Source organism: Myxine glutinosa, chromosome 11 (genome assembly GCF_964187855.1).
Source record: "Myxine glutinosa chromosome 11, kmMyxGlut1.1, whole genome shotgun sequence".
In the NCBI taxonomy this organism is placed as follows: Eukaryota; Metazoa; Chordata; class Myxini; order Myxiniformes; family Myxinidae; genus Myxine; species Myxine glutinosa.
In genome coordinates this window covers 134,036,300-134,063,199 of record NC_136271.1, presented here as the reverse complement: position 1 = coordinate 134,063,199, position 26,900 = coordinate 134,036,300, and the positions used below count along the sequence as shown (strand labels likewise).

The 26,900-nt window shown below is 42.2% G+C and overlaps 1 protein-coding gene across 2 annotated transcripts in view; it reads left to right on the top strand.

The window, feature by feature from the left end:
* Window positions 1-26,652, top strand: part of LOC137436845 (reticulon-1-like) — a 112,401-nt gene extending 85,749 nt beyond the window's left edge. For both annotated transcript variants that reach the window (XM_078787153.1, XM_078787152.1), the window contains exons 9-11: window positions 8,444-8,490; window positions 9,973-10,031; window positions 25,731-26,652. In XM_078787153.1, the coding sequence (XP_078643279.1) occupies window positions 8,444-8,490; window positions 9,973-10,031; window positions 25,731-25,770 (146 nt within the window). In that variant the 3' untranslated portion in view covers window positions 25,771-26,652. The remainder of the gene's footprint in view (window positions 1-8,443; window positions 8,491-9,972; window positions 10,032-25,730) is intronic.
* The last annotated feature ends 248 nt before the right edge of the window (window positions 26,653-26,900 follow it).

Genomic DNA, 26,900 nt, shown 5'->3' with positions numbered 1-26,900 from the left:
AGGGAAAAATGGCCCTAAAAAAAGGTCTGCTGCTGTACGTTGGAAAGCTATTGTTGAATTTCCTTGGATTAAAAAGTTGTCTGTTTAATCATAAAAACTCCTGTTTTAAAAGCCCGTCTTTCTGGGAGGAAAGAGAAAGAAGCGGGACTTGGTGCTTTAATGTAGCGATTACAAAGGTACAACAGCAGGAACCCTTTAGAATATAGTGTGATGGACCTGGAAGGAGCACACAAAATCATATACAGTAATACTTCTTGAAGAAATAGGAAAATACTGTATATAATAGTACACGGAAGGAACACATAAATATTAACAACCACAGCCGCAATGACAGCAGCAGCGACACCATCAACAATGGCAACTATTGGGGATGCCTTTTCTGGCGCTTGTATCCCCCTCCCCTAAAGTCAGGGGCTAAATCTTCTCCATTCTTCTCTGCTGTCTGGATTCATCAGGGCAGCATGGCCTGGGTTAGAGCGCCAATCGGTCCCCATGGACCGGCCCACTCCCTCTTTTTTTTTTTTTCTCTCTCTCTCTCTCTGTCTCTCTCTCTCTCTCTCTCTCTCTCTCCCTCTCCCTCTCTCTCTCCCTCTCCCTCTCCCTCTCCCCCTCACTCACTCACTCACTCTCTCGGCTCTGGCTACACCATTTTGGATGTAGGACATCTCTGGGTCGCTCCTCGGAAGTTGATTGGCTGTGGGACTGTTCAAGATAATTGTTCGGGGCTATACAACAACAACAAGGTGTTGTAAAACATCCGTTTTCATGTTTCACTTCATTTTACATCCTTATTGAGACTTACAGATTTATATACAATATGTTTGTGAAGTGCAACATGCCTTCCTTTGATTTAACCCAGGGGTTCCCAACCTTTCTTGTGTTATGGCCCCCTTGACTCCCAGAGCACATTCCCAGCACCCCTCTTCCTTTCACGAGGGTCGAGCGGCGGAGCACATGTAAAAAAGCTAGGCTGGTCTGCGGGCATGCCCCCCAGGAAAAATTTGATTTCTAGATGCTCTGTGGTGCATTCTGAGAGGTGTTTTTTCCTTTAATTGGCTATTTTGTTTGTATGAGAAGTGGTAAATTATTACACAGAAAATGAGGAATTCCAAGTAGCCAACATGAACATTTAGTTCCATAGTTTTTTTTCTGTTCCTTACTGGCTCCCAACTACATCGTTTTTGGAAGAAGCAAACAAAGCAACGTCGCTCGAATGATGCATGTTTGATATGAGATTTTAATATTGTCGATAGCAACACTATGGACAGCATAAAATAGAACTGTCACACAAGAAAACAGTATAAAAAGGTTCCAAGTCAAGAATATGTGAAAACTAAAAACCTCTGTTGTGTCTGTATTTAACGCAGTGTGTTATAATCTCACAAAAATAAACTCAACTCGACAACAACTCAGGTAATCAAAACTAGGGAGGTGGTGCATGCACCGTAAAAGTGAATTAAAAACTCAGTGGGATGGCTGAAATTGCATTTTAGCTACCAATTGGGGTATCTGTGGTTGAGTCAGTCAGGGCACAGCGGAGGTCATCTTCCACGTGGAGCCGATTACGCTGTTTCGATTTGATATTCAACAGCGTGGAAAACCCCGCTTCGCAGAGATGGGTAGAGGAGAATGGCAGAAGCACCCTGATAGCTATCTGGCTGATATTAGGGTAGCGACCCATTCCCACCCAAAACTCCGTCAAGGTCTTCTCTTCGAAATGTGTCTTTGGCAAATGAATCGTTTCGGAGATCCAGGAATTCATCTTGCATTGCCTCCGGCATGCTCTCCACGCAAAGGTTGCCAGAAAAAGGCTTCCTCACAATTTTTGCCTCATTGTTGTCTAAATCAGGAAAATACTCATGAAATTCTAGCTCCAGTGACTGCAGATGCTCAAGATTATCATTTTTCAGTACGGGATCAAGCTCTTTTCCCATGCTGTCTTGCAATTCAGACATTCTTTCGAACATAGCAATGTTTCCTGTGTTCACTTTCCTGCGCCAGTTTTGGAGCTTGGCAACAAATCCTCTGAGATGATCGTGGAAAGAATAATATTAGTCGCTCTTCCTTGGAGCTTGAGGTTCAGCTGGTTCTGCTGCTCGAAAATGTCAGCAAGATAAGCAAGTCGTTCGTTCCACAATTATTCGTCGTAATGCTGCAGGAGGTCATGTTTCCCTTGGAGATTCAAGAAATGTTTTACTTCCGCACGAAGTTCAAAGACGCGGTTCAGAACATTCCCTTTCGAAAGCCAGCATACAGCTGTATAGTACATGTTCCGCATTCATGTCTTTGCACAGCTCCTTGAACATTTGGGTGTTGAGAGCCCCTGCCTTGATGTAGTTAACAATCTTGATCACGACTTCAAGAACTTTCTTCAATGAGAGAGGGAGAGTCTTACAAGCCAGGGCATAGCGATGAATCATACAGTGGGTTCCTTTCGCTTGTGGTGCCAGCATCTTCACTTTTGCTTGGAATCCGGATTTGGAACCAAGCATGGCAGGAGCACCGTCAGTACAGACACTGCATACATTCTCCCACTGAATTCCTCTGGCATCGAAGAACAACTTCATTTTTTCCATGACGTCGTTAGCTTTTGTCGTTGTTTCCAGGGCACTGCAGAACAAGAATTCTTCCTTGATATCATCTCCCTTGACATAGCGAACGAATGCCAGTAGCTGGGAGCAGGAACTAACATCGGTCGATTCATCAAGTTGAAAAGAAAACAAGCCAAAAGGCCCCGCCTTAATCCCATTAATGATCTGTTGTTTCACATCTTCCGACATGTCACGGATACGACGCTGCGCTGTGTTATTCGATAAAGACACCTGTTCAACTTTGCGAGCCTCTGCCTTGCCGAGAACCCGTTCGACAATGAGGAGGGTACAAGGTTGATGAGTGTCTCCCCAATCGAGTGGGGTTTTTTCTTCCTTGCAATTTCAAGAGAAACTTCATAAGAAGCCTGGACAGTTGCTACATTTTGTTGTTGAAAAGCTCCTCCCTCATCCAACTTCTGTTGCTTTAAATTTCTTTCATGCCGCTTGAAAAATTCGGGATCCTGCTTTGCGTGTTGTGCGTGATTCGTCTCGAGGTGCAACTTCAGCTTGGATGGCCTCATGGATTCAGTACTCAAAACCTTGTGACACAGCACACATTGTGGTTTCTCTTGGCCACACATGGGAATGAACGTGAACCCAAGCTTTATGTATTCGTCAAGATACTTTCTTTTTTTACTCCCAGAAGCCATAACGTCAAATCTGCAATAGGAAAAAAAAAAAAAAAATCAAATTCAAAACAATATTTAAAAAAACAACAACAATATTTAATTTTTAGTATGGTTCAAATTACCCCATGGCCCCCCAAGAAATACACCATGCCCCCCCCCCCGAGAAATACACCATGGCCCCCCAGGGCACCATGGCCCCCAGATTGGGAACCACCGATTTAACCCATCAGCGAGGTTGTATGACATATAATCAGACCCCAACGTTCGTTGGGTATATGCTCCTGGAAAATGCAGGGGAATGTTGAATCCACAAATGTGGGGGCATTGTTTCAATGGGAGAAGGGGGGATAGGTTCCCGGTGGTTCATAATTCATAAGGGAAAATAAAAAATCGCATGAAAAACGGTCAATACACCCGCGAAAAACCACGAATACATGAAGCATAGGTCAGAAAAACCATGAATATGGCACAAAAAACCGCGAATACATGAAGCATAGGTCAGAAAAACCATGAATATGGCACAAAAAACCACGAATACACCCACAAAAAGAATGTCGAATCACATGGTTGCGCAGTACATCGGCTTAAAGCACGAGTGGAAGATGCTTTTAGAACTGTAATGTGCACAGCTGGTGGGAAATGTTTATTTTTGTGCCTGTGAAAAAATGCGAATACACGGGGCACAGGGCCGCAAATGTAGAAACAGCTCACATTTTATAAATGTTGGAGTCTGACTGTATAACATAAATGTAAATTAAGATAATGCAACAGAAATTTCTAAAAGCCTGATCACTGATCATCAGTTTGGATTATGTCATGGTCACTTAACTCTGGACATGCTGCTGCACCTCTCTCAGCAACGGTTGAAAGCCTTCAATCTCAAACAAGTGATCAGTACTGTCACATTGGACATTAGATTTGAATTCATCATTCATTTGAATCCATCATTGCTTCGGATATGAAATCTTTCCTCTTCTCCAATGGCTTGATCTCTGATCATCAATTTGGATTCAGACCAGGTCACTCTACTCTGGACATGCTGCTTCTCCTGTCTCAACAATGGATGGAGGTCCTCAATGCCAAACAGGAAATCAGAGCTGTCTCCCTCGACATATCACGTGCCTTCGATACGGTCTGGCACCCAGCTCTGCTCACCAAACTCTACTCCTATGGTATCCATGGAAATCTCCATGCATGGCTTGCGGACTTCCTCTATGGTCGTAGTCAACGTGTGGCCCTGAATGGATTTCTCTCATCTCCCCTTCCTGTTCAGGCTGGAGTTCCCCAAGGCAGTGTGCTGGGCCCTGTGCTTTTTCTGGTCTTTATCAATGATCTCTCCGACTCTCTGGAAAATCCTCTCTATCTCTTTGATGATGACTCCACTCTCTGCCGCTCCATTCCTCTTCCCTCAGATCGGCAGTCTGCAGCCTCCTCACTCTCTGAAGACCTGGACAAAATCACAGACTGGTCAAACAAGTGGAACATGTCTTTCAATCCTGACAAATCTCACACTCTTACTATGTCTCTCCGAAAAGATCGACTGGACAACCCTCCCATCTACTTTCTCAACAATCCTCTCCAAGAAGTTCTGTCGCTCAAGCTTTTGGGTCTCACTATCTGCCATGATCTTTCTTGGGAAAACCACATTTCCAAGCTGGCCTGCAAAGCCAGTCGCCGACTGGGCATCCTCCGTCGTGCGAAGTCCTTCCTAGGCACACCTGAGCTCCTCACCACATACAAGGCTTTCATCCGCAGCTCAATGGAATACTGTTCTCCCCTATGGGCTGGTGCTCCTGCCTCACACCTAGCTCGGCTTCACGCTGTTCAAACCAAAGCTTTCAGAATCATTGGAATCTCCCGCGATGAAGCTATCTCTGAGGGCCTTTCACTCACTCACCGCAGGCAGGTAGGTGGTCTTTCTGTCTTCTACCGACTCCTCTCCGGCCTTGCTCCCCCAGCTCTCTCTGTGCTCTGTCCCCCAAATATTCCTACAGGTCGCACAAGATCTACCAGCAAGCCTCTGATGGTTAAACTGCCAAAATCTCGGCTCTCTGCTCACCTTCACTCCTTCATTCCTCTTTTCTCCCGCCTCTGGAACAAACTCCCACACTCCCTTCAATCCCACCCCTCCCTCCAGGTCTTTAAAACAGCTGTTCACCACCATCTCTTATCTTCCCCCATCCAAAACCTTGATCTTTTCTACCCCCACTAATTCACCCCAGATCCACCTTGTTTGAAATTCCAACTTCTTTCCTGGTAGTCCTGGCAGTGTCCATATGTTTTATGCCTCTCCCACCCCCTTTCCCATGCCTCCCCCCCAAAGCCCTCTCCCTCCCACAGATCTCTCGATGTCTCCATGTCTCTCGGTTCCTGCTCTTAAATGTTGTGTTTGTGTCCTTCCCCCTCTCTCCCCATCTTGTCTACCGCTCCCGATGCTTTTTGTTTTATGTGTCGGTTTGTCGGTTATGTATCGGTTTGTCGGTTTGTCTTTCTGTGTGATAAATGTTCGCTCCTTCACGAGCCTCGATCTTGTAAAAAAAAAAAAAAAAAAAAAAAAAAAATACAGTCTTGCATCCTACTCTGCATGCTGAGCTCAAGGCCTGCAACTTCCAGGCTACCTTGCCTGACTTTCTGACTTCATCTTGTAGCGCAATCAATATGTTATCAGTGGAACCATCTCCTCTCCTCACCCAATGAACACTGGAGTTCGCCAAGGCAGCACCTTCGTCCAAGTGTTTTGTTGATATGTTAGGGATTTACCTTGCAGTACACCCCCAGAGATGATCATTTGACCAAACTCAGACAGTTACAGGAGAATTTATTAAAGGGAGGGGATACACGTACATGGGAAAGCTGCCGTATAAGCAAGTAACGGGCCAGCTTCTCAAATTAGAACACAGCAGGCCAGGGTTTATATACTGTACATAAAATAATGAAAGGAGACTTTAAAGATAAGAGGGGAGGCATACCAATTGGGGGATGTTTAGTAAGGGAAAAGCTATCTTCTTATCCATGCAACTTTGCCCAAGGTCGGAGCCTTGCATAACTTCAACAACAGGCTATGTTATTACAGGTGAGGGGTCGGTGCTGCAAGGCTCTGTTCAGTTCCCAAATTGCTCAAGGGCTGCCTGGTAACAAAGCCAAATGTATGAAATCCCAGACAAATACACCGAAACGTCCTCTCTGATGCTCTGAAAAACCCTGTCTTCCTTTTTGCAGATGGCTCCACATTATGTTATACAGCATCACACTCACAGACTGGACTTGACTGCCCCCCCCAATGTGGATGGCTACCACCTCCAAAAAATGGTGTTCATTGAGGTGCCTCATAGTTTAGATGGCATTGCTCCCCCATGGGTCAGATGATGTTTGTGTGTTAAATCGATAAGGCAATTGCTGTTTGCACTTCATGCAAGGCTAAAGATGGAATGGGTTGTTCAGCAGCCAGTAGCCATTTATAATGTTTTGGCATCACTGTAAAGATGATAGCTACTGCTGTGAATAGAGGTATCATTAAATTGCAGTTGCCAAATACAGCCAAATTAAACATTACAACACGTCGATGAAAACTAAATTAAACTCAGGTTTAAAATCTGAATCGTACCACTCTTCAGGGCAGTCATCATCGTCATCACCAATCCCTCGATTATGAGGATTTCACACCATGGGATTATCGATGACTTTTGAGATGGCAGTAAAAGCTGAGTCTTGATCGGCATACACAGTGGCAGATGTGGCAGGTTGTTCCTGGAGGAAAATGTTCCCTCGTATTAGGATTTTGTTCTTGCACCATCACTTATCAATTGCGAGAGTAAGGCGATTTGCCTCGAAAAGGGGCGGCACCTTGAAGGATCACATGATGCACTGCGGTGTGTTGCTGGTCTTTTCTTCCCAGGATTCCATGTCATCGTCGGTCATCTTGAGAAACGTTTTCAGGTTAATAATCTTTTTAATTTCCAAGGACCAGCAAGAATTATAAGTGAAAACTTGAGGTTTGGTTCTTATGTCTTTTCTTATGTGTATTCCCTTGAATTGCTCAAGTTTCCTGGAAGCATGCGTTACAAACTGTTTGCTGGAGAAACAGGACTTAGGTTGTTTTAGTGGACACGAGAAAAGAGTTGTGATAAGCACACTCTGTCCAGTATTTTTAATATACAATTACAACTTCCTAAATTGTGACTAATGCATAATGCACATATTTGGTAAGTAGCAGTGTTTTACATTGATACTTTAGGCTGGTACCCTTGGAAAATTCCAAAATTGATACCCAAAGCAGTTAGATTAAGGGAGTTCGGTGGGGCACTGCAACAGTGGTTTTCAGAAACTTATGATTGCCTGATACAATTGCGTCTCATAAATGAATCCCGAAACTAGTTTTACTACATTTTATCAGACTCAGTGGTTTAATGGTTAGAGCGTCCGCTCTGAGTTTGGGCGGTCGGTGGTTCGAACCACGACCCAGTCATGCCAAAGATTTTAAAATTGGTATGTGCTGCTTCCTTGCTTGACACTCAGCATTTAAAGAAGAATCGAGCATGGATAAACAACCATAGCGCATGCTTTAATGGGCCTAATTGCCTCCTTCCTTGTAAGGAAACCAGTATTATATTTGACTAGAATATATATGTACATCCAGTGGTCTTTGTCTTTTTATTATTACTAGCAACGGTACCTGCCCTACGGGCGGGGCTTCAATTGGGAGGCCCAAATGAAAAGGCAAAATATCAGAAATTGAAGGCTTTTTTTTTTTTCTCTTTAAACGATTTATATAAACATCCGTTAGATCATATCACACGCAAATAATCAAAATCGAAACAGTATTTGTAGAATTTCAATAAAAGCCACGTCACTGTTAATATCGGTAAATATTATTCCACCGTGTTTGGAAAAACTGGAGAATTGGAAAAATTGGAAATTGGTAAATTGGGAAAACAATATAGCCTATTTCACTCCAGGGGGTCACAGGATTACCCACCCAAAATTTCGTTGCGATCGGTTCAGCCGTTTTTGCGGTACCTGGGAACAGACAGACGGACGGACGGACAGACATTTGGTGAATTATAGTAAGATTTCTCTTCTGCATTCCCCTCACCACTCCCACACTCCCCACAGCTCTTATTTATTTTGAAATAACCTTTTTTTTTCATGTCACTTGCTTTGCGTATTTTGGTAATGCTGAATATTTTCCGTAATACCGTGTTCCCCACCCTGTTTTCATTGCAGGCGTGTTACTTTCATTCACCTTGCCTTTGTTGTATGAGAAGAAGCAGGTGTGGTAATTTGTCCTACAACTATGGCTTTTATTTTGTGACTTCACATAATCTGCAATATCAAACGAAGCTTGTATTTCCAAAGTACATCTCCAACTGTGAAGTATTTAACGCTGATTTTGATGTCAAAATATTTCCTTAATTTGAAATCCCAACAATAGGCAGCATCACAAGCCTTCTGTTGTTTTGTTCAAAATCAGCTGTGTGAACAGTATGTGGTCAAACATGTAGGACGGTTCCAAAGCAGAAGCCAATGAAGGATGAGTACAGTACCTTCATTTCAGCAACATCATTGATAGGAGCTCCTTTCCAATGACAAGAAGCAAATCCAAGAATAACATGACAGTCTGAAATTTAATTCACGATCAATTGTTTCTCTTCCTAATTAAACTAGAACGACACTCAGTAGAGAGCATATCTCCGCCTTGTCACTCAATGGTGAAGAATCACTTGTAAAATTCTACGAGCTGGATCCGGATCCGAATCTTCACCAAAATTGAATCGATTCTTCCTTGTCACACACACAACCTGTCCAACAAGTTTCATCCAAATCCTTACATAATTTTTTGAGATATGCTGCTATGTATCGTTTTTAGCCCGATCTCCCAATGGTGAAGAATCACTGAGAAATTAAATAATTCTCATATCCGAATCCATATTCGGATCTTCACCAAAATCTAATCGAATCGTCTTTGCCAGAGAACCACCTGGTCTACCAAGTTCCGTCCAAATCGGTCCACAACTTTTTGAGATATCTTGTTCACAAACAGACAAACGGACAAACAGACGAGGGGTGAAAACATAACCTCCATCCACCCTCGGTGGTGGAGGGAATAAACGATGTTTGGCTCATGTACTTTTACAAATTATGTGTTCACTTCAATTAAATGTTCACAAAAATGTGAGATCTGTCGAAAAGGAAATAAAGAAACACAACCAACTCAGGGTTTAGTCGAGCCAAAAGCTCAAAAAGGCCAACATTTCGGCCACAAAGTGTCCTTCATCAGGGCCGAGCACAGAACATATACGTTGATATGAAATGCCCTTTGAGAGGGATCGAGTAACACAGACCTGTAATAGACCAGTGAGACCGAGTCAATCATTCATCTATTTCAGGCCTGTGTTCTTTTGCCCCTTCAGGGAGGGCATTTATAAATCTAAGTGGACATTTCCTGATGAATGCCACTTTGTGACTTTCTTAATATTCAATGTGCAAAACTTGAATAAAACCTGGCAAGAAATCACACAAAATCAAAATTATGAACGATGTCTAAAAACACCGACCCGAGCTATGCAGCTGTGAATAATTGCAGAGTTTTAGGAGGCAAGAATTAATTTAAAATGCTTGTTGGTGATTGACGGGTTTCTAAGGGTACATACTGCACCTCGAATACATCATACGTGTAATAGATAGATAATTACCTTTGTTACAAGAAATGAAGGGATATATGATTTGATGAGTGATATTTGTCCTTGTTGCAGGTGCAGATCAATCACTACACGAAGCTTGCCCGGAGCACCACCAGTGGAATTATTAGCAAGTAAGAATATATTTGTTACCTCTGCTACCAAAGGTGGATGGAGGTTATGTATTCACCTCTGTTTGTCTGACTACGAACACGATGTCTCTCAAAAAGTTATGAACGGATTCGGACAAAACCTGGTGGACAGGTTGGATGTGTGACAAGGACGAATTGATTAGATTTTGGGAAAGATAGGTGGGTTTCAGGAAATGGAACGGAGATCTACCTGGTCTCAAAGAATCCACCTCCGGTGTGTGTGTGTGTGTGTGTGTGTGTGTGTGTGTGTGTGTGTGTGTGTGTGTGTGTGTGTGTGTGACCATTTTTCTCAGAGATGGCCAAATGGATCTTCATCAAATTTCAGAGGTTCATTAGTGAGTGCCAGGGAGCGCTTTAGGCAAAAAATAAAAATCGAACAAAACAAACGTTGAATTTTTTAAAATTGCTCTAGAGTATCTAAGCCTTTGTTACCTATATATATATATACAGTCACGTGAAAAAGTAAGTACACCCCGTGTAAAGTTTTGTCTTTTTCAACATATTTCAACATACAGCGACTTGATCTTCATTTCAACAATATTGATAGATAAAGGTGATATAATATAACAAATATAATGTTACATTTTGTAGTCCATTGTATAATTTAAATAAACATAAATGCAAATTTTGCTTGTGGAAAAAGTAAGTACACCCCTACATTTATCACAACATCAAATACCTAAAATTAGAATAAGGTGCACCAGCTCAGGTGCAAATGATTAGAATATTGTTAGAGAGGATCTTGGAGGAACCTGTCTTATTTAAACCTCAGACATTTAGTTTGGTTTGCTCTTTGTTGTTGAGGTGTGCGGCGTCACAATGCCGAGATCAAAAGAGCTCTCTGAGGCCTTCAGAAAGAAGGTTATAGATGCCTACGAGTCTGGGAAGGGATTTAACAAGATCTCCAAACAATTTGAAATCAATCATTCGACTGTCCGGAAGATCATCTACAAGTGGAGAAGATTCCAAACAACTGCCAACTTGTTCAGGCCAGGCCACCCCAGCAAGATCAGCCTGAGAGCAGACCGCAAGATGCTGAAATAAGTCTCGAAGAACCCCAGAATGTCATTACGGGACCTACAGGTAGCTCTTGCCACTGTTGATGTCAAAGTGCACGAGTCTACCATTAGAAAGTGGCTGCACAAATTTCATCTACATGGGAGGTGTGCCAGGAGGAAACCTTTGCTGTCCAGAAAGAACATCAGGGCAAGACTAAAGTTTGCCAATGAACACCTAGGCAAAGACCAGCACTTCTGGAACAATGTGCTCTGGACAGATGAGTCAAAGGTAGAGCTATTTGGTCACAGTACCAGAAGACATGTTTGGTGAAAACCAAAGACAGCATTTGACCACAAGAACCTGATACCAACTGTAAAGCATGGTGGTGGAAATATTATGGTTTGGGGCAGCTTTGCTGCATCAGGGCCTGGGCAGCTCACCATCATAGAATCCACTATGAATTCTTCATTGTACCAGAGGGTGCTTGAGGATAATGTGAGGCCATCTGTCGGAAAGTTGAAGCTCAACCGAAGCTGGACCTTGCAACATGACAATGACCCTAAACATACCAGTCAATCCACAAAGGAATGGCTGAAAAGAAAGAAATGGAGGGTTCTAGAATGCATCTGAAATGCATTTGTTTTTAATGTTAGCTCTTTCACGAGCCTCGATTCAGTATACAAAAAAAAACAAAAAAATTAAAATCTAAATCCCATCGAGATCGAGATGATCGAAATAATCTAAATCCCATCGAGATGTTGTGGGGGGATTTGAAACGAGCTGTGCATGCAAGAAATCCCTCAAACATCGCACAGCTGAAAGAATTCTGCATGGAGGAGTGGGCAAAAATTTCTCCCAGTCGATGTCAGAGACTGGTAGACAGTTATAAGAAACGCCTACTTGAGGTTGTTTCTGCCAAAGGGGGCAATACCACCTATTAGAGCCAAGGGTGTACTTACTTTTGCCACATGCGAAATTTGCATTTGTTTATTTAAATTATACAATGGACTACAAAATGTAAATGTTTCATGATATTTGTTATATTATATCAACTTTATCTATCAATATTGTTGAAATGAAGATCAAATAGCTGTATGTTGAAATATGTTGAAAAAGTCAAAACTTTACATGGTGTGTACTTACTTTTTCACGTGACTGTATTATAAGGGAAGCGGTAGACAAGATGGGGAGAGAGAGGGAAACATACAAACACAACATTGAGAGCAGGGACATTTTCCTGTGAAGGAAAACCTGTGAAGTAAACACCTGTGAAGTAAAGTTTTTTAGACAACTTAAGTTGAAACAGATGTGATTGCTGTGTGGGAGAGGGGTGAAACAGAGAACATGCATATTGCCCAAGGTAATAACACAAGATGTTTTTTGATTTTTTTTTTGTATACTGAATCGAGGCTCGTGAAAGAGCTAACATTTATATCACAAACAAATCAACCAGACAAACAAAATATATAAAAAGAGGGAGCGGAAGACAAGATGGGGAGAGAAGGGGAAGCACACAAACACAACATTTGAGAGCAGAAAGATGTGTGGGAGGGAGAGGGCTTGGGGGGAGGAGGCGTGGGAAAAGGGGGTATAAAACAGGGGGGGAGGGAGAAGTATAAAACACAAGGACACCAAGGACTTCCAGGACAGAAGTTGGTATTTCAAAAAAGTGGAATTGGGGTGAAATTAGTGGGGGTAGAAAAGATCAAGGTTTTGGATGGGGGAAGATAAGAGATGGTGGTGAACAGCTGTTTTAAAGACCTGGAGGGTGGAGTGGGATTGAAGAGAGTGAGGAACTTTTTGTTCCATTTGTCGATGGCAATGGGAGACATATGGCAAAATGGCCATTGTATCTTTCGTCTCCCAATCCAAGCATGTTTTCTTTACGTCAGACTGTAATTTCGCATTTAGCCTGTTTAGGAAAACATGGAACATGGGAATTTCAAAAATTTTTGAAATTCCCGCCGAACAAAAACGACTCCTGCGAACAATTGACGACGCTTCCAAACCCCCGCGCATGTTTGGCGAACTTTTGGAGCCTAAAATACGAATGTTGGACTTTGCCATTTTTTCGGCATTCGCATCCTTCGCGAACCGTTCGCGTGTCCCGTGAAAACCCACCTTAAGCAGTTCCTTTATTCTCTCAACTAATACATCTGATCCAAGTAGTGGTCCATCTTCAGGCTTTGGCCAATGGGCTTTCTGTGTTAATTGGAGTAACAGCCCTTCAGGTATAATCATATCCAGGGTTCGAAATAAGCGCTGGCCCGGGTGCCAATGGCCATCAAAGACTCCGTTTGGCCACCATAAATTGGCCCAAGGTGGCCTGGTTGGCCACCTGTGTCAAATTCGTCGATATATTTTCATCGATGTATTCGGTTGTTACTTGTCATTATTATGCAATCTCAAAGAAGTAAACTTATGATGGGGACTAAGGGGCAATACGGCAAAGGTTGTACTTGTGGCGACTTCATTTGATTCCCTTACCTGGAGTTACGAAGTGCAAATCATCTTTGTAAACCTGCAGCGTGTACCGTGCAGCGCCGCTTCTGTTGTCGGTGGGAAGAGGGTATTACGACTGATGCTTTTGAACCCTTAATTGTAACACGAGTAAAATAACTCCCTCCATGTATTTTCACACTTGCTAAGCCTATGTTGCTTTAGATTAGACTTGACCTGCAAAAAATTGGGAGAAATTCCCACGTTTTATTGCCGGTTTCCGCATTTAAAAAAAAAAAATTTTGTATACAAGATCGAGGCTCGTGTAAGAGCTAACATTAATCACAAAAAGACAAACTGACACATAAAACATAAGATAAAGGGAGAGGGAGACAAGATGGGGAGAGAGAGGGAAGCACACAAGTACAACATTTGAGAGCAGGGACATCGGGAAATTTGTGGGAAGGAGAGGGCTTGGGGGGAGGAGGCATGGGAAGGGGGGGGGGGGGGCTGGGAGAGGTATAAAACACATGGACACTGCTAGGACTTCCACGAAAGAAGTCGGAATTTCAAAAAAGTGAATCTGGGGTGAATTAACGGGGGTAGAAAATATCAAGGTTTTGGATGGGGGAAGACAAGAGATGGTGGGAAGGTGTACATAAGCAGCTTGAGCAGTGTGTCGCGTTATCGTGGCATTTTTCCCAGGCTACTTCAAATTACAAGAAAAGTAATAACACGAATAACGATAATATGTGACGGATTCGTCACTTCCGTTGTGGTGGTTTGCATCCACTGTAAATATTGCTGATTCCATGTACTATTATTGTTTTCAAAAGGTTTATTGTTCATGAACTGTTTTCAAAAGGTAAAAAAGTTAATGTTAAAAGAAACAGGAAACCGGATCGGGAACCGGACAACGAAGAGGAAGAAGAGGGGAAAAAAGAAGGTAGAGCGAGTGAGTCGGACAAGAAAGCCGAGTTGCTCCGAGTTCGGAATTGAACATTGGCGAGCAAGAATCACTAGCGAACTTTCGGGTTTCCGGGAAAGGAATTCCTGCGACAGAGTTGTCATCGCTGTGACCGATCAACCTGCGTGTCAGGTTTTTGGCGGTGGATTCCAAGGAGAATTATCGCCGGGCCGTTACGTCTCAAGAGTGGGTCGTCGGCCATTTTGACTCGCGCAGGACTTGTGCTTCGCTCACGGTTTCGTCTCTTTTCGACCATTTTCACCGCATTCAGACGTCGATCTGGGGCGTGTGTGTGACGTGGCTTTTTGAAGGTTACTTCGTCCATACCCGAGGGTGTGATCTCTCAGTCGCCTGTAGGGCGCCTTTGGATTTCCCAGTCGCCTTGAGGGCGCCTTTGTACAGCTTCGGCGGTGTGACTGTACTTGCCATCCGCACGGGATTCTGGTCTCGATTGGACATCGTTCTGGCGATCACTGAAGTGAATCAACTTCGTCTTGAAGCCGGGAATAAGAGACATTGGGGAATGTTCTTGTTTCACTCACTTGGAGCACAGTGAGTTATATATTACAAAACTGATGGTACCATCATAGGACATATTGATTGTACTTTTGAATACTATTGTTGTTGTACTGTTATTCTTGTGTGATCTTAATACAATATTTGTTTGTGAGTAACAATTGGTGTGGCTTCTCCGTTGATCTTTGACACACAGAATAACACATTTTTCTGCCGTGACTCCTCACGGGGCTCGGAGGTACACCGTGACCAGGGGGTCGGGGAGGAGCACGTAACAAATAGCATAATAATAATATGATAACCTTAGTTACAGCACCATAATGTGAAATAATAATAAAATTAATAATAATAGTACAATAATAATTGCCAATAATTAAAAGATTAACGTGATCCCCCCTGACCACTCCCATAGATAGATTTTAAATTATTTTAGGCGATTATGAAACAGTAACAACCTAATCTCACCTGACACCAAGTCATATACACAAACTCGTGCAAAAATCCATCCAGGCGTTCATGTTCCCAATCAGCTTGCTGTCACTTGCAAAGCCAACCGTTCCTTGTCAACCATTTCGTTGGAGTGCTTGCTTGAGGGTTTAAGCCACTTGGAGAGCGCTCTACAAACTGTATGGTAATGGAACACACCGACTGGTATCTATAACTGGCTCGATCCCCGCTGTGGTCATATTTAGGCAGCGAGTGGCGTCATTACTTCCACCTTGGATTACCATAGCCCAGGTAGGCTGTTCAGCTCACTGGTTTCAGGTAAAAAGATGATATTTGTGTTCAGTGTTCTGCTGCTCTTTCTGCTGCAATCGCAGGCAATCCCGCCAGTTAAAAGTGATCAAAACCATCAGTTTTCAAAAGTAAGGAAAATTTATTTTATATTAAATAAGATTTTTAAATGTTTAACGATGTTATTATTGTTATTAGTTTGTACACCTAACGATATTGTACACCCTACCGGTGTACACTGGAGGGGACTACAGGTTTGCACGCCTTCCCTCCGTCCGTCAGTCCGTCAGTCTGTCAGTCCGTCAGTCCGTCAGTCCGTCACGCAAAGAACAGTTTTCCGGACTTTTTTTCTAAACCCTTAATGCTAATGATTTCAAGCTTGGCACATGGTTTCCTCATGATAAGTTACAGATCAGGTTCGAACTTCACGACGTTTCGGTCGTTTTTGACAAAGTTATGGCACTTTGAACTTTGGGAATTCTGATAATTCTGATGATCCTTAACTCAGTGCCATTTTAAGTTTTAATTTCCTTTAAAAAACATTTTCTCTGCAATAATAGGACCGATTGAGATCAAATTTTCACTATAGGAGGGAGTCGGTCTGTAGAATATTTTAATGGTAATTATGACGTCACAGGTCACGTGGTTCAGCCGCCATATTGTTTTTCGTGAAAACACAAAAACCCCTTTTTCTCTGCAACGGCTGAAAAGATCGAGGCCAAACTTTGCAGGCAGAATCGCATACCCATGATGAACAAAAAAGTCAGCGAGCATGATGTCATGCGTCACATGGTTTCAGAGTTATGACGTTTTTAAGCATGAACCTTTAAAACCGAGCTCCTCCTTCATTTTTGATCCAATCGAGGGGAAACTTCACAGATCTGTTCAGCATGTCAATCTACTAAAATGTCCTTTTGGAATTTGCGATAGGGCACGTGGTTTGGCAGATATCGTTAATTTAACAGAAAAAAATAAAAATAAAAATGGATATCTCTTGTTTATTCCAGAGTTCTCCTCAAGCCGCACCGCACACCGTCAGCCTCGTCTCGCGAACGTCAACAGCGCGACACAGCGCGCGCTTTCCGGAGGGGCGGAGCCAAGCCGAGCAACATATATATACATATATATATACACATCGATCATTGATCGTGAACCGGAAAATATAATAAATTACTGATATTTAGCGACTCGAAAGGTTCTTTATCAACAACTTATTTTCTCGTACTTCTGCTGACCTGTCTGCAAGGTGTATAAATCGAAGTCCCGAGTGCGAATCACAGGTGAGCCCGTCCGGAGGTAATTTGCGATTGGGAACGATTCAGAATCTGTGGGTAAAGAACCCTTGGTAATTTCCCCAACAGTTTTCCGGACGACAGACTGCCGGTAGGGGACATGTATTGCAACGCAATACTCAGAATGCTTGTTATTATTATTTTATTGTTTGGCTCTCAGCAGTGAAGTATCAACTCTATAGTATTTGCCTGATCTGTTGCCGATTCGGCTTTTGTTTATGCTGATGTGCTTAATTTATCATGTGAACGTAAATTGTTATAATCACCAGTAAAATGTTTCACAGTGATAGAGTTATTGTGTGTGTGTGTGTGTGTGTGTGTGTGTGTGTGTGTGTGTGTGTGTGTGTGTGTGTGTGTGTGTGGGTGTGTGTTGGTGTGTGTGTGTGTGTGTGTGTGTGTATGTACAGTCGTGGCCAAAAATATTGGCACTTTTGCCCTTTTTTCAAGTAACTCACAATTTTCTCTAAAAATAAGTTGACATTGATGAAAGTATTTGGTCTCCACAATTCTTTATTTCACTGTTAATATTACAGAAACTTTGTTTTGATTCAGAACTTAATATATCCTTTTAAATCAGAGAACAAAAATAAATGTCATTGACAAAATTATTGACACCCTCGACTTAATATTTGGTAGCACACCTTTGGACAAAATATCTGCAGTCAAGCGCTTCCTGTAGCCATGAATGAGCTTCCTCCACCTCTATACTGGCTGTTTATCCCACTCTTCTTGTGTAAACTGTTCCTGTTCTCCCAGATTTGAAGGGTGCCTTCTCCCAACTGCTGTTTTCAGATCTCCCCACAGGTGTTCAATGGGATTTAGATCTGGACTCATTGCTGGCCACTTCAGAACAGTTCAGAGTTTTGTCTTGAACCATTCCTGGTTGCTTTTTGAATTGTCCTGCTGCAAGATCCATGACCTTCGACGGAGACCCAGCTTTCTGACACTGGGTTGAACATTGTGCTCCAAAATGCCTTGGTAATATCCTGATTTCATGATGCCATGCACACATTCAAGGCACCCAATGCCAGAGGCAGCACAACAACCCCAAAACATCACTGAAGTTCCTCCATGTTTGATTGTAGGGAAGGTGTTCTTTTCTTTGAAGGCTTCATTTTGTTTTCTTTGAAGATAGAGTTGATGTGCTTTACCGAAACTCTAATTTGGTCTCATCTGTCCACAGGAAATTCTCCCAGAAGGATTTTGGCTTGTTCAGGTGTGTTTTGGCAAACTCCAGTCAGGCTTTCTCAGCAGTGGGGTCCTCCTAGGTTTCCTACCATAGATCCACCTTTCATTGAGTTGGTGACGGATGGTGTGAGTTCAAACTGTCATACCTTGTGTCTGAAGGTCAGCTTGCATCTGTTTGCCAGTTCATTGAGGTGCTTTCTCCACCATTTGAACAATCCTTCGCTGCAATCTTCGATCAAGTTTTCTCTTGCGGCCATGTCCAGGGAGGTTGGCTACAGTGCCATGGGCCTTAAACTTCCTGATAACATTGCGTATGGTGTACATAGAAGCATCAAGGTCTCTAGAAATGGACTTGTAGCCTTGAGATTGTCCATGCTTGGCTACAATCTTTTGTCTGACCTCCTCAGACAATTCTCTGGTTTTCTTTCTTTTCTCCATGCTCATTGCGGTACACTCAGTGACACAAAACAGAAGAATGACTCCTCATCTCTATTCAAACTGGCTGAATGGGTGATCACACCCTCAGCCCAAATTGGGCTAAGGGGTATTGTCGTCACAGGCGTCCATCAACTTTTGGTTTCCGTCAATTTCAAGCAGAACGGGTTGTCCGATGAAATCCATTTTTGCAATGTGTGTTGGGGTTGAGTAGAGGAAGGTTCCTTTCGAAAATGGGCGCGCTGCGATTTTCAATATAGCCGCCACGGCAGCCATCTTTAAATTGGTTTCCGGCAATTTCGAGCAGAATGGCGTGTCCGATTAAATTCATTTTTGCAGTGTGTGTTGGGGTTGAGTAGAGGAAGGCTCCTTTCTAAAATGGGTGCGCTGCGATTTTCAATATGGCCACCACGGCAGCCATCTTGAAATTGGTTTCCGTCAATTTCGAGCAGAACGGCTTGTCCGATTAAATCCATTTTTGCAGTGTGTGTTGGGGTTGAGTCGAGGTCGGTTCAAGGGTGCGTTGCTATTTTCAATATGGCCGCCACGGCAGCCATCTTGAAATTGGTTTCCGCCAATTTCAAGCAGAATGGCTTGTCCAATTAAATTCATTTTTGCAGTGTGTGTTGGGGTTGCGTAGAGGAAGGTTCCTTTCGAAAATGGGCACGCTGGGATTTTCAATATGGCCGCCACGGTAGCCATCTTGAAATTGGTTTCCGTCAATTTCGAGCAGAACGGCTTGTCCGATTAAATCCATGTTTGCAGTGTGTGTTGTGGTTGAGTGGAGGAAGGTTCATGGACATGCTGCGATTTTCAATATGGCCGCCACGGCAGCCATCTTGAAATTGGTTTCCGTCAATTTCAAGCAGAACGGCTTGAAAGTTAACGGCAGAACCGCTGTTAAATTTTCAAGTCAATGGGAAGAAAATTGATGATTTTGGAAGTTTGACCTTGAATTGTCCTTTGACTTTTGACCTCAAAAATAGTTTGTTTCCCAATTCAGTGAGACGCAATGCAAATGCTGTTAAATTTTCAAGTCAATTGGGTGAAAATTGATAATTTCTCAGATGAAAATTGTTGATTTTGGAAGTTTGACCTGGAGTTGACCTCATAATAGTTGGTTTCCCTATTTAGTGACTCAATATACAAATGCTGTTCAATTTTCAAGCCAATCCGCTGAAAAATGTCGATTTTAGAAATTTGACCTCCAGGTGACCTTTGACCTCAAAATCAATAGGCTTCTCAAATGTGACGACCTCTACTGCTTGGTGAAGTTTCATGACGATCAGTTTAGAATTGTGACCGGTAGGCGAGTGACAAACAAAGAGACAGACAGACAGGCAGGGGTGAAAACATAACTTCCATCCACCTTTGGTGGCGGAGGAGGTAATAAGTAATGGCCCATTATTTCGCATTCATTACAAATAAAGCAGAGATGGCTGTCCATTCCGTCCGTTAGTGGTTATGCTGATTAGATGGTGTGAGGCTAGGTGCAATCGGTGCAATTTTAGGTAGTAGGTGATAGAGAACTACCGTTCGGACTTAGGAGCATTAAAGTGGTGCCCGGAACCATCTTACACATTCCGTGTCAGGTTTGCTGGTCTTGCTTTCTCTCTCATTCAAACTGTAGCTACCGGGCTAGCTTCACTCTCTTTCTTGCAAACAAACATTGGTTCACGAGTTATCAAACAGAGTGACCGCTATATTCGTCATGGGTGTGTATCTGTCTGTCTGTCTGTCCGCAGCATAACTACCCGATGATATCATCCGATCTTGATGAAACTTGGGTTGGAGGTTGATATCATGATTTAGTTGTGTCCTGCCTAGAGTGGGCGTATTGCGCCCATTGTGGGTGGAGCGACGCCCAAAAAGATGTCTTTTTAGGGGGTAATCGAGTTCAAGCGACATCTTCTCCGAGGGAGTTGGTGGAATCTGACAGGGGTTTTGGTATTTGGTTAGGCCAATGTCATGTGTCTAGCCCCACGGAGCTCGATTTTTCTTTTTCGCCCCAAGGTCAAGGTCACAAGGTCACGAAATTTAGAAAAGTCGATTTTTGATGGTTTTATTACATTGTTCGCTTCCTGATAGGGTCAAATGTCGTACATGATCTTATATTATCACATACATCATGAAATACAAGTTTTCCAATAAATTTCAGAATCTTCGACCTTTGACCTTTGAAGGTCACAAAGGTCAAATTTTCAAAGTTGTCGGAATCGAACCGAATTTTCGGTATTGTGTAGCTAACTAACCTCATAACTGATTATACATTATTTATATCTCATTTCAAGGTCAGTAACCTTCGTTTTGACATTTCCGGGCCTGGCCTGTCCGGGCCTGTTTCGGTTATAGTCCGTCCTTTGTCATTGAATACCGCTCGCTCGTGAACCATCGTCGTCTCCTGACTTGTCATGCACTTTTCTTACTCATTTTCACTCCTCAACTTTACATTATCTCTCTTTTATTTATCTTTATGCAGTTATTTTACTTAAGGCCTGGCCTCCATGAGGACTTTACAGTCTGTGACTGGAGCCTTTGACATAAAAAAAGATTTTTTTAATGTGATTGCGTCCTCGCAAGATTGAATAATGTATATAATTTTTCTTTTATGTTGAAGGCTCCAGTCACGGACAATATAGTCCTCATCGTGCCCAGGCCTAAATAAAGGAGCTGCATTGATAGAAAAGTGAAGAAATAGGGAAGAGTCTTAGAGTTTTTGAGGAAGTAAAAAATCTGCTTTTTGAAAAGGGGAGAGGGGTGAAACAAGGGGAGAGGGTAAGTGTTTGGAAATACATGGGAAGGTAAAGAGTTCCAAATTTTTGCAGTGGTGGGGAAGAAACAAACCTCATAACGGCCCACCCTTAAGTTACCAATGGCCACACAATAATCATGAGATGTAGTGGCTTGTAGAGTATTCCGTGGTCTCGCTAATGGTGGAGGTACACAAGTAGCAAGTTCTTGGGAGCAGAAATCGAAGTAATATCTGTAGAAAAGAGAAAGAGAGCCTCTCTTGTGGCGCCGAGACGGTTGGGTTTTGAGGTCAGATTGGGAGAGTTGATATGTAGGATTACTTTGGATTCAATTCTGTCCAGAACGTTTGTGAAGCTAGAACCTCCCCAGATGTGAGAGCAGTACTCCATACAAGGACGAACCAATCCTTTATATAGTTGAAGCAACTGTTGAGAGGAGAATAATCTTCGACATCTGAACAGGACTCCATGTTTCTTTGAGGCAGACTTAGCTATTTGTGTAATGTGTGGATTCCACGATAAATTTGATGTTGGGGTAACAACTAGTAGGTTTATTGAATCGCATGGTGTAAATGTGGAGCTTTCAAAGGAGATTAGAGAGTTGAGAGGAGTTGTAGAGAGAAAAATGGGAAGAAATTGAGTTTTTGAAGAATTAAACCTAATCTGATTACATTTTCCCCACTGGGAAATCTTGTCCAAATCCGAATTTAAAGAGGTGGCTGTGATCAAACAAGATGTAGGTCGAGTGAGGGAAGATGGGGCAGATGGGGAAAACATGAAGGAATGTAATGTCGAGTCATCAGCATACGAGTTATTTGTAGAAGAAAGAAGGTCATTGATAAAAAGAAGGAAGAGTGTTGGAGACAGGACAGACCCTGAGGGACGAAAGAGTTGTTGATAGGGAAGGAGGAAGATGTTGAACCATCAACAATTATAGAGATAGAGTGGTCAGAGAGAAAGCTTGATATGAGAGAACAGAGTGAAGGAGGAAATCCGAAAGAGGGAAGCTTTGATATCAGACCTCGATGCCAAACTCTGTCAAATATTTTGAGATATCAAGGACTACAACAATGGATTCCCCAAAGTCTCTCAGAGAAGACGCCCAGTTATTCGTAATGTAAGAAAGGATATCACCGGTAGATATTGCCTTGCGAAAGCCATATTGATGGTCAGACAGAAGACTGTGAGATTCAAGATGCTTGAGGAAATGGGAATTGAGAAGACATTCAAAGACTTTGTAAATAGTAAAAGTCAGAGCAATTGGACGGTAGTTGGAAGGGTTTGAATGATCACCCTTCTTTAAAATATGCTGTACTGAGGCATGTTTCCAGGAAAGAGAAAAAGTTTGGGTTTTTAAACAAAAACGAAACAAATAAGCAAGCACGAGAGCAAGTTCAAGAGCAAGAGCAAGATCTGAGGCACACTCCTTCAAGACACGAGGAGGAATGCCATCTTGTCTGTATGCCTTGCTTGTGTCCAGAGAGAGGAGTACTTTTTGGACTTTGTTGGTAATGGGTGCATCAGAGGGAGATGGAATGTTAGAATCATCCAGTGTGGAGAAAAGCGAACCAAAAAGAGTTGCTTTATCAGTCGGAGAGACAGCTATGGTATCATTGGAACGGAACAGTGAAGGAAGGGTAGAGCGACAAAAGTTATTGGAGATACTTTTAGCTAAGGATCAGAAAGATCTATTCGTGGAAGAAGATGAGAGGTTGTCACATTTATTTTGGATAAAGGAATGCTTCACCTCAAGAATAACATGTTTGTAATGATTTCTAGCAGATATGAAAGCTGAATGTGAGTCAGAGGAAGAGTTTTTCCATGTCCGATATGCTGCATCTGTTGTACGAATGGCCGCAGAGCAGGAATTATTGAACTAAGAGTTGGTAGGTGAGATATATTTGAAAGAGAAGGGGATATAAGCCTCCATTCCTTCAACAACTATATGGTATTCATAGAATACTTACCCTGCGCAGTCAACTTGTTGCAAGCCAACGCTTCTGTTTTTGAACATTTTTTTTCCTTTGATCCAATATGGCTGCCAGACCACGCGAGTGATGACATCATATTTACATTCTCTAATATAATTGTTGCTTAGATCACGCAAAATAAATTTCAAACTGATCAGACGAAGCGTTGTCCCTGTCGAATTATGACATCATTATTAAGGCACCAATGACGTCATCGTTAACAACACCTATTCCCCATATGGAGTTCTTGACAATGAGCCATGTTTCAATTTTTGTCCATGCAGCGGTTTTGGAGATATAGAGGTGCAACATTTTTCGGTTTTTCCAAGATGGCGCCTGTACCACGTGACCTATGACATCATGATTATCATTAAAATATTATGCAGGAGGAGGTGCTCCTCTAGTGAAAATTTCGTGCCCATCAGACCAATAGTTGCTGAGAAAAAAAATTCACAATGATCGGATAAGTGTTGTACTTGTCGAATTATGACGTCATAATGAAGGCACCGATAACATCATCATTAACCTATCTTATTCCCCAAGGGGAGTACTTGACAATAAGCCATGTTTCAATTTTTCCATGGAGCCATTTCGAAGATATAGAGGTGCAACATTTTTCGATTTTTTCCCAAGATGGCGTCTGTACCACGTGACCTATGACGTTATAATTATCATTAAAAAATTATACAGGAGGAGCCGCACATATTCTGAAAATTTCGTGTCGATCGGACTAACAGTTGCAGAGGAATTTTTGTTTTATTAATACTGATCAGATCATGCGTTGTACTTGTCGAATTACGACGTCATAATTAAGGAACCGATGACATCACCATCAACATATCTTATTCCCCACGGTGAGCACTTGACAATGAGCCATGTTTCAATTTTTTCCATTGAGGGGTTTGGGAGATAGAGGTGCAAAGTTTTTCCAAGATGGCGTCCATACCACGTGGCCTATGACGTCATAATTATGAATAAAAAAAATTATACAGGCGGTGAGGCTTCTATGGTAAAATTTTGTGTCAATCGGACCTACAGTTGCCGAGAAAATGAATTTTTAAAATGCAGAAACGTAAGGCACATGGCACACGTACGCAACTGAATGCTTTACCCCGCAATTTCGCTTCGCGAGTGCAGGGTAATAACTTCAGCTATACATTCAGTAGAGATAGAGGTATTGCCCGAGGAGAGGCGAAAGTCCAGTCTTTCCAGGGAAAATCAGAAAATACGTTTTGTAAACCAGTCCAGTCAATGCTATTGAAATGCCAATACTGGCATTTAGTCAGAGCAGAAGGAGTGGTGATAAGTAAAGTGATGTTCACAAGATTATGATCAGAAGAAACAATTGGAGGTGAAACTGTGTAGCTGTAATGCAACAAATTGGAGGTGAAGAACAAATCTAAAGTATTGGAAGAGTGGTCATGACGATCTGGGATATGGGTAGGGTGGGTGACAATTTGTTCCAAATAATTGCGAATGGAAAATGTAAGAGCTTCAACTCCCACAACATCCATGTGGGAAGATTTCAACCACTCAATGTGATGTACATAGAAGTCTCCTAAATAGAGTAATTCTGCTTGAGGGTGTTCGGATGTCATGGTCGCATGGCAGGAATTAAGATTGTCAAAGTTATAGAGTTTGTGGAATTGGGAGAACAGTAAGTGAAACAGAGAGAATAAAGTGATGGTCGGGAGACAAATCTTAAGCTAGATGACATCAATGTGTGGATATTCAAGGTCCAGAAGGCATACAGCAGGCGTGTTGATGTTGGAGTAGATGCACACTCCTTTGAAGTGGAATCGTGAGTGAAGGTTGTAGTTTGAAATGTTAAAGGAGTTAAGAAGAACATCATGTGACAATGGTCTCTGAGAGAAGCAAGATATTGGGAGAGGTACTTGCTAGATGATGTCTAACAGAGGAAAGATTTGAAGAAAGACCACGAATGTCAGTGATCGCAGTGCGTTAAAAATGAAGGTAGGACCTCGACTGACCGGATGACCTCCAAGGCATGTTGTGCGAAATGATTTTTTGTGCTTTTTCATGTAATCATTTTTGTTGTCCCCACTGAATGTAGATGCACCTTGATCATTTGGCCTGTTTAGCGTTCTCAGCTGAGACCACAGCTCATTATTTTGGGATACCAGTTTCAAATTCCATTTGGGGAAACTGAGCTACATTGGGACATCCCCTCTAGCAAGTAGTTAGTTATTCTTAGCCCATGAAATAGTGCCAATGTGTTGGCTCTTGATATCATTGGCCAAGAATAGCTGCTGAAGGAAATGTCCCAATGTACTTCAGTTTCCCTAATGGGGTAATTGGCAATTTTTCTTGAAGTACTGTACTTGTCATTCATGTCACCATATTAACCTCACAACGCATCTTCCTTGCAGATTACAAGCAAAGCTGCCTGGTGGGAAAAAGTCTGAGTGAATGCAGACAAGAACATGAAGATCAAAAGTTTTCCAGTGTTGATGATCCAAGAAGTTTCACATCAGACTGATAATAAAACAGCCCATGCCAATTAAAGACTGTGAAGATCAACTTATTACCACTTGTTTTTGATGAGTCATACTTGCCCACATTTATGTACAAGTTCCATTTTTACACTTTTATCAAGCAGAACCTTACCATCTAGCCTTGTCAGAATGCTAACATGGCCTGAAAGACTAGACTGTGCGGAGCCAAGAAAATAAGCGGCCATCTATTTATTGTGTACACATGAAGGCGGGGTGATGGGGAAATGCTAGAATCAGAAAAAAAGATTGAGAAAACAGATGAGGAAGAAGAGGATGAGAGAAAAAAGGGAGGCAGGGTTTGAGTAAGGAATAGGGCAGAAAGGTGGGATGACAATGGGGAGAAATGGGAGTAAGAGGAGTGGTAGTACGAGGAGCGGCGGTATATCTCAATAATTTTTTGTGTATGTCGTAGGTATAAATGGATTCTAATTTCCGCTGTTCATAAATGTAATGTGTAGACGTCTCGTCTTCCCACCAACAGACTTTATGAAACGATGCTTTGAATAATTTGAGGATTGGATGTATAGTTTTTGGATTAAAATAGGAAATAATAAAAGACAAATGTAAAATGAATTGTCTGGTAAGAGAATGAAATCACTGTTTGCTGTCGCTGATGAATGTTTATTCATTTAATTTATTTCTATTATCGTTAGTTTGTGAAGAGAGCATTTTGCATGAGCTTGTTGAATCTGAACACCTGTAGGCTACCCAAAAAGAAGGGGAAGGCCTCTACTGCCAAAGTCACTACTACAATTGTATTTGCTTCTGAGATATCTCAATAAACACGAGATTGAAATGTGGGTCATATGTGTACCTCAATAGCACTTCATACAAGTGTTATGCTAACTGTTCATGTACGTACTTCACTAGGACAAAGATCTTGAATCGTTCAAGAAGACCCTTGCTTTTCCATTTGGGGGTATTATAATCTTATTTTATTGATTAACCCAATGCATCGGGTTGACATTGTGTGGTGGATTAATAAAAATCAGGAAATATCTTGCACTTTGACCTCATCAATCAAACTTGAAGACCCCAGGAATT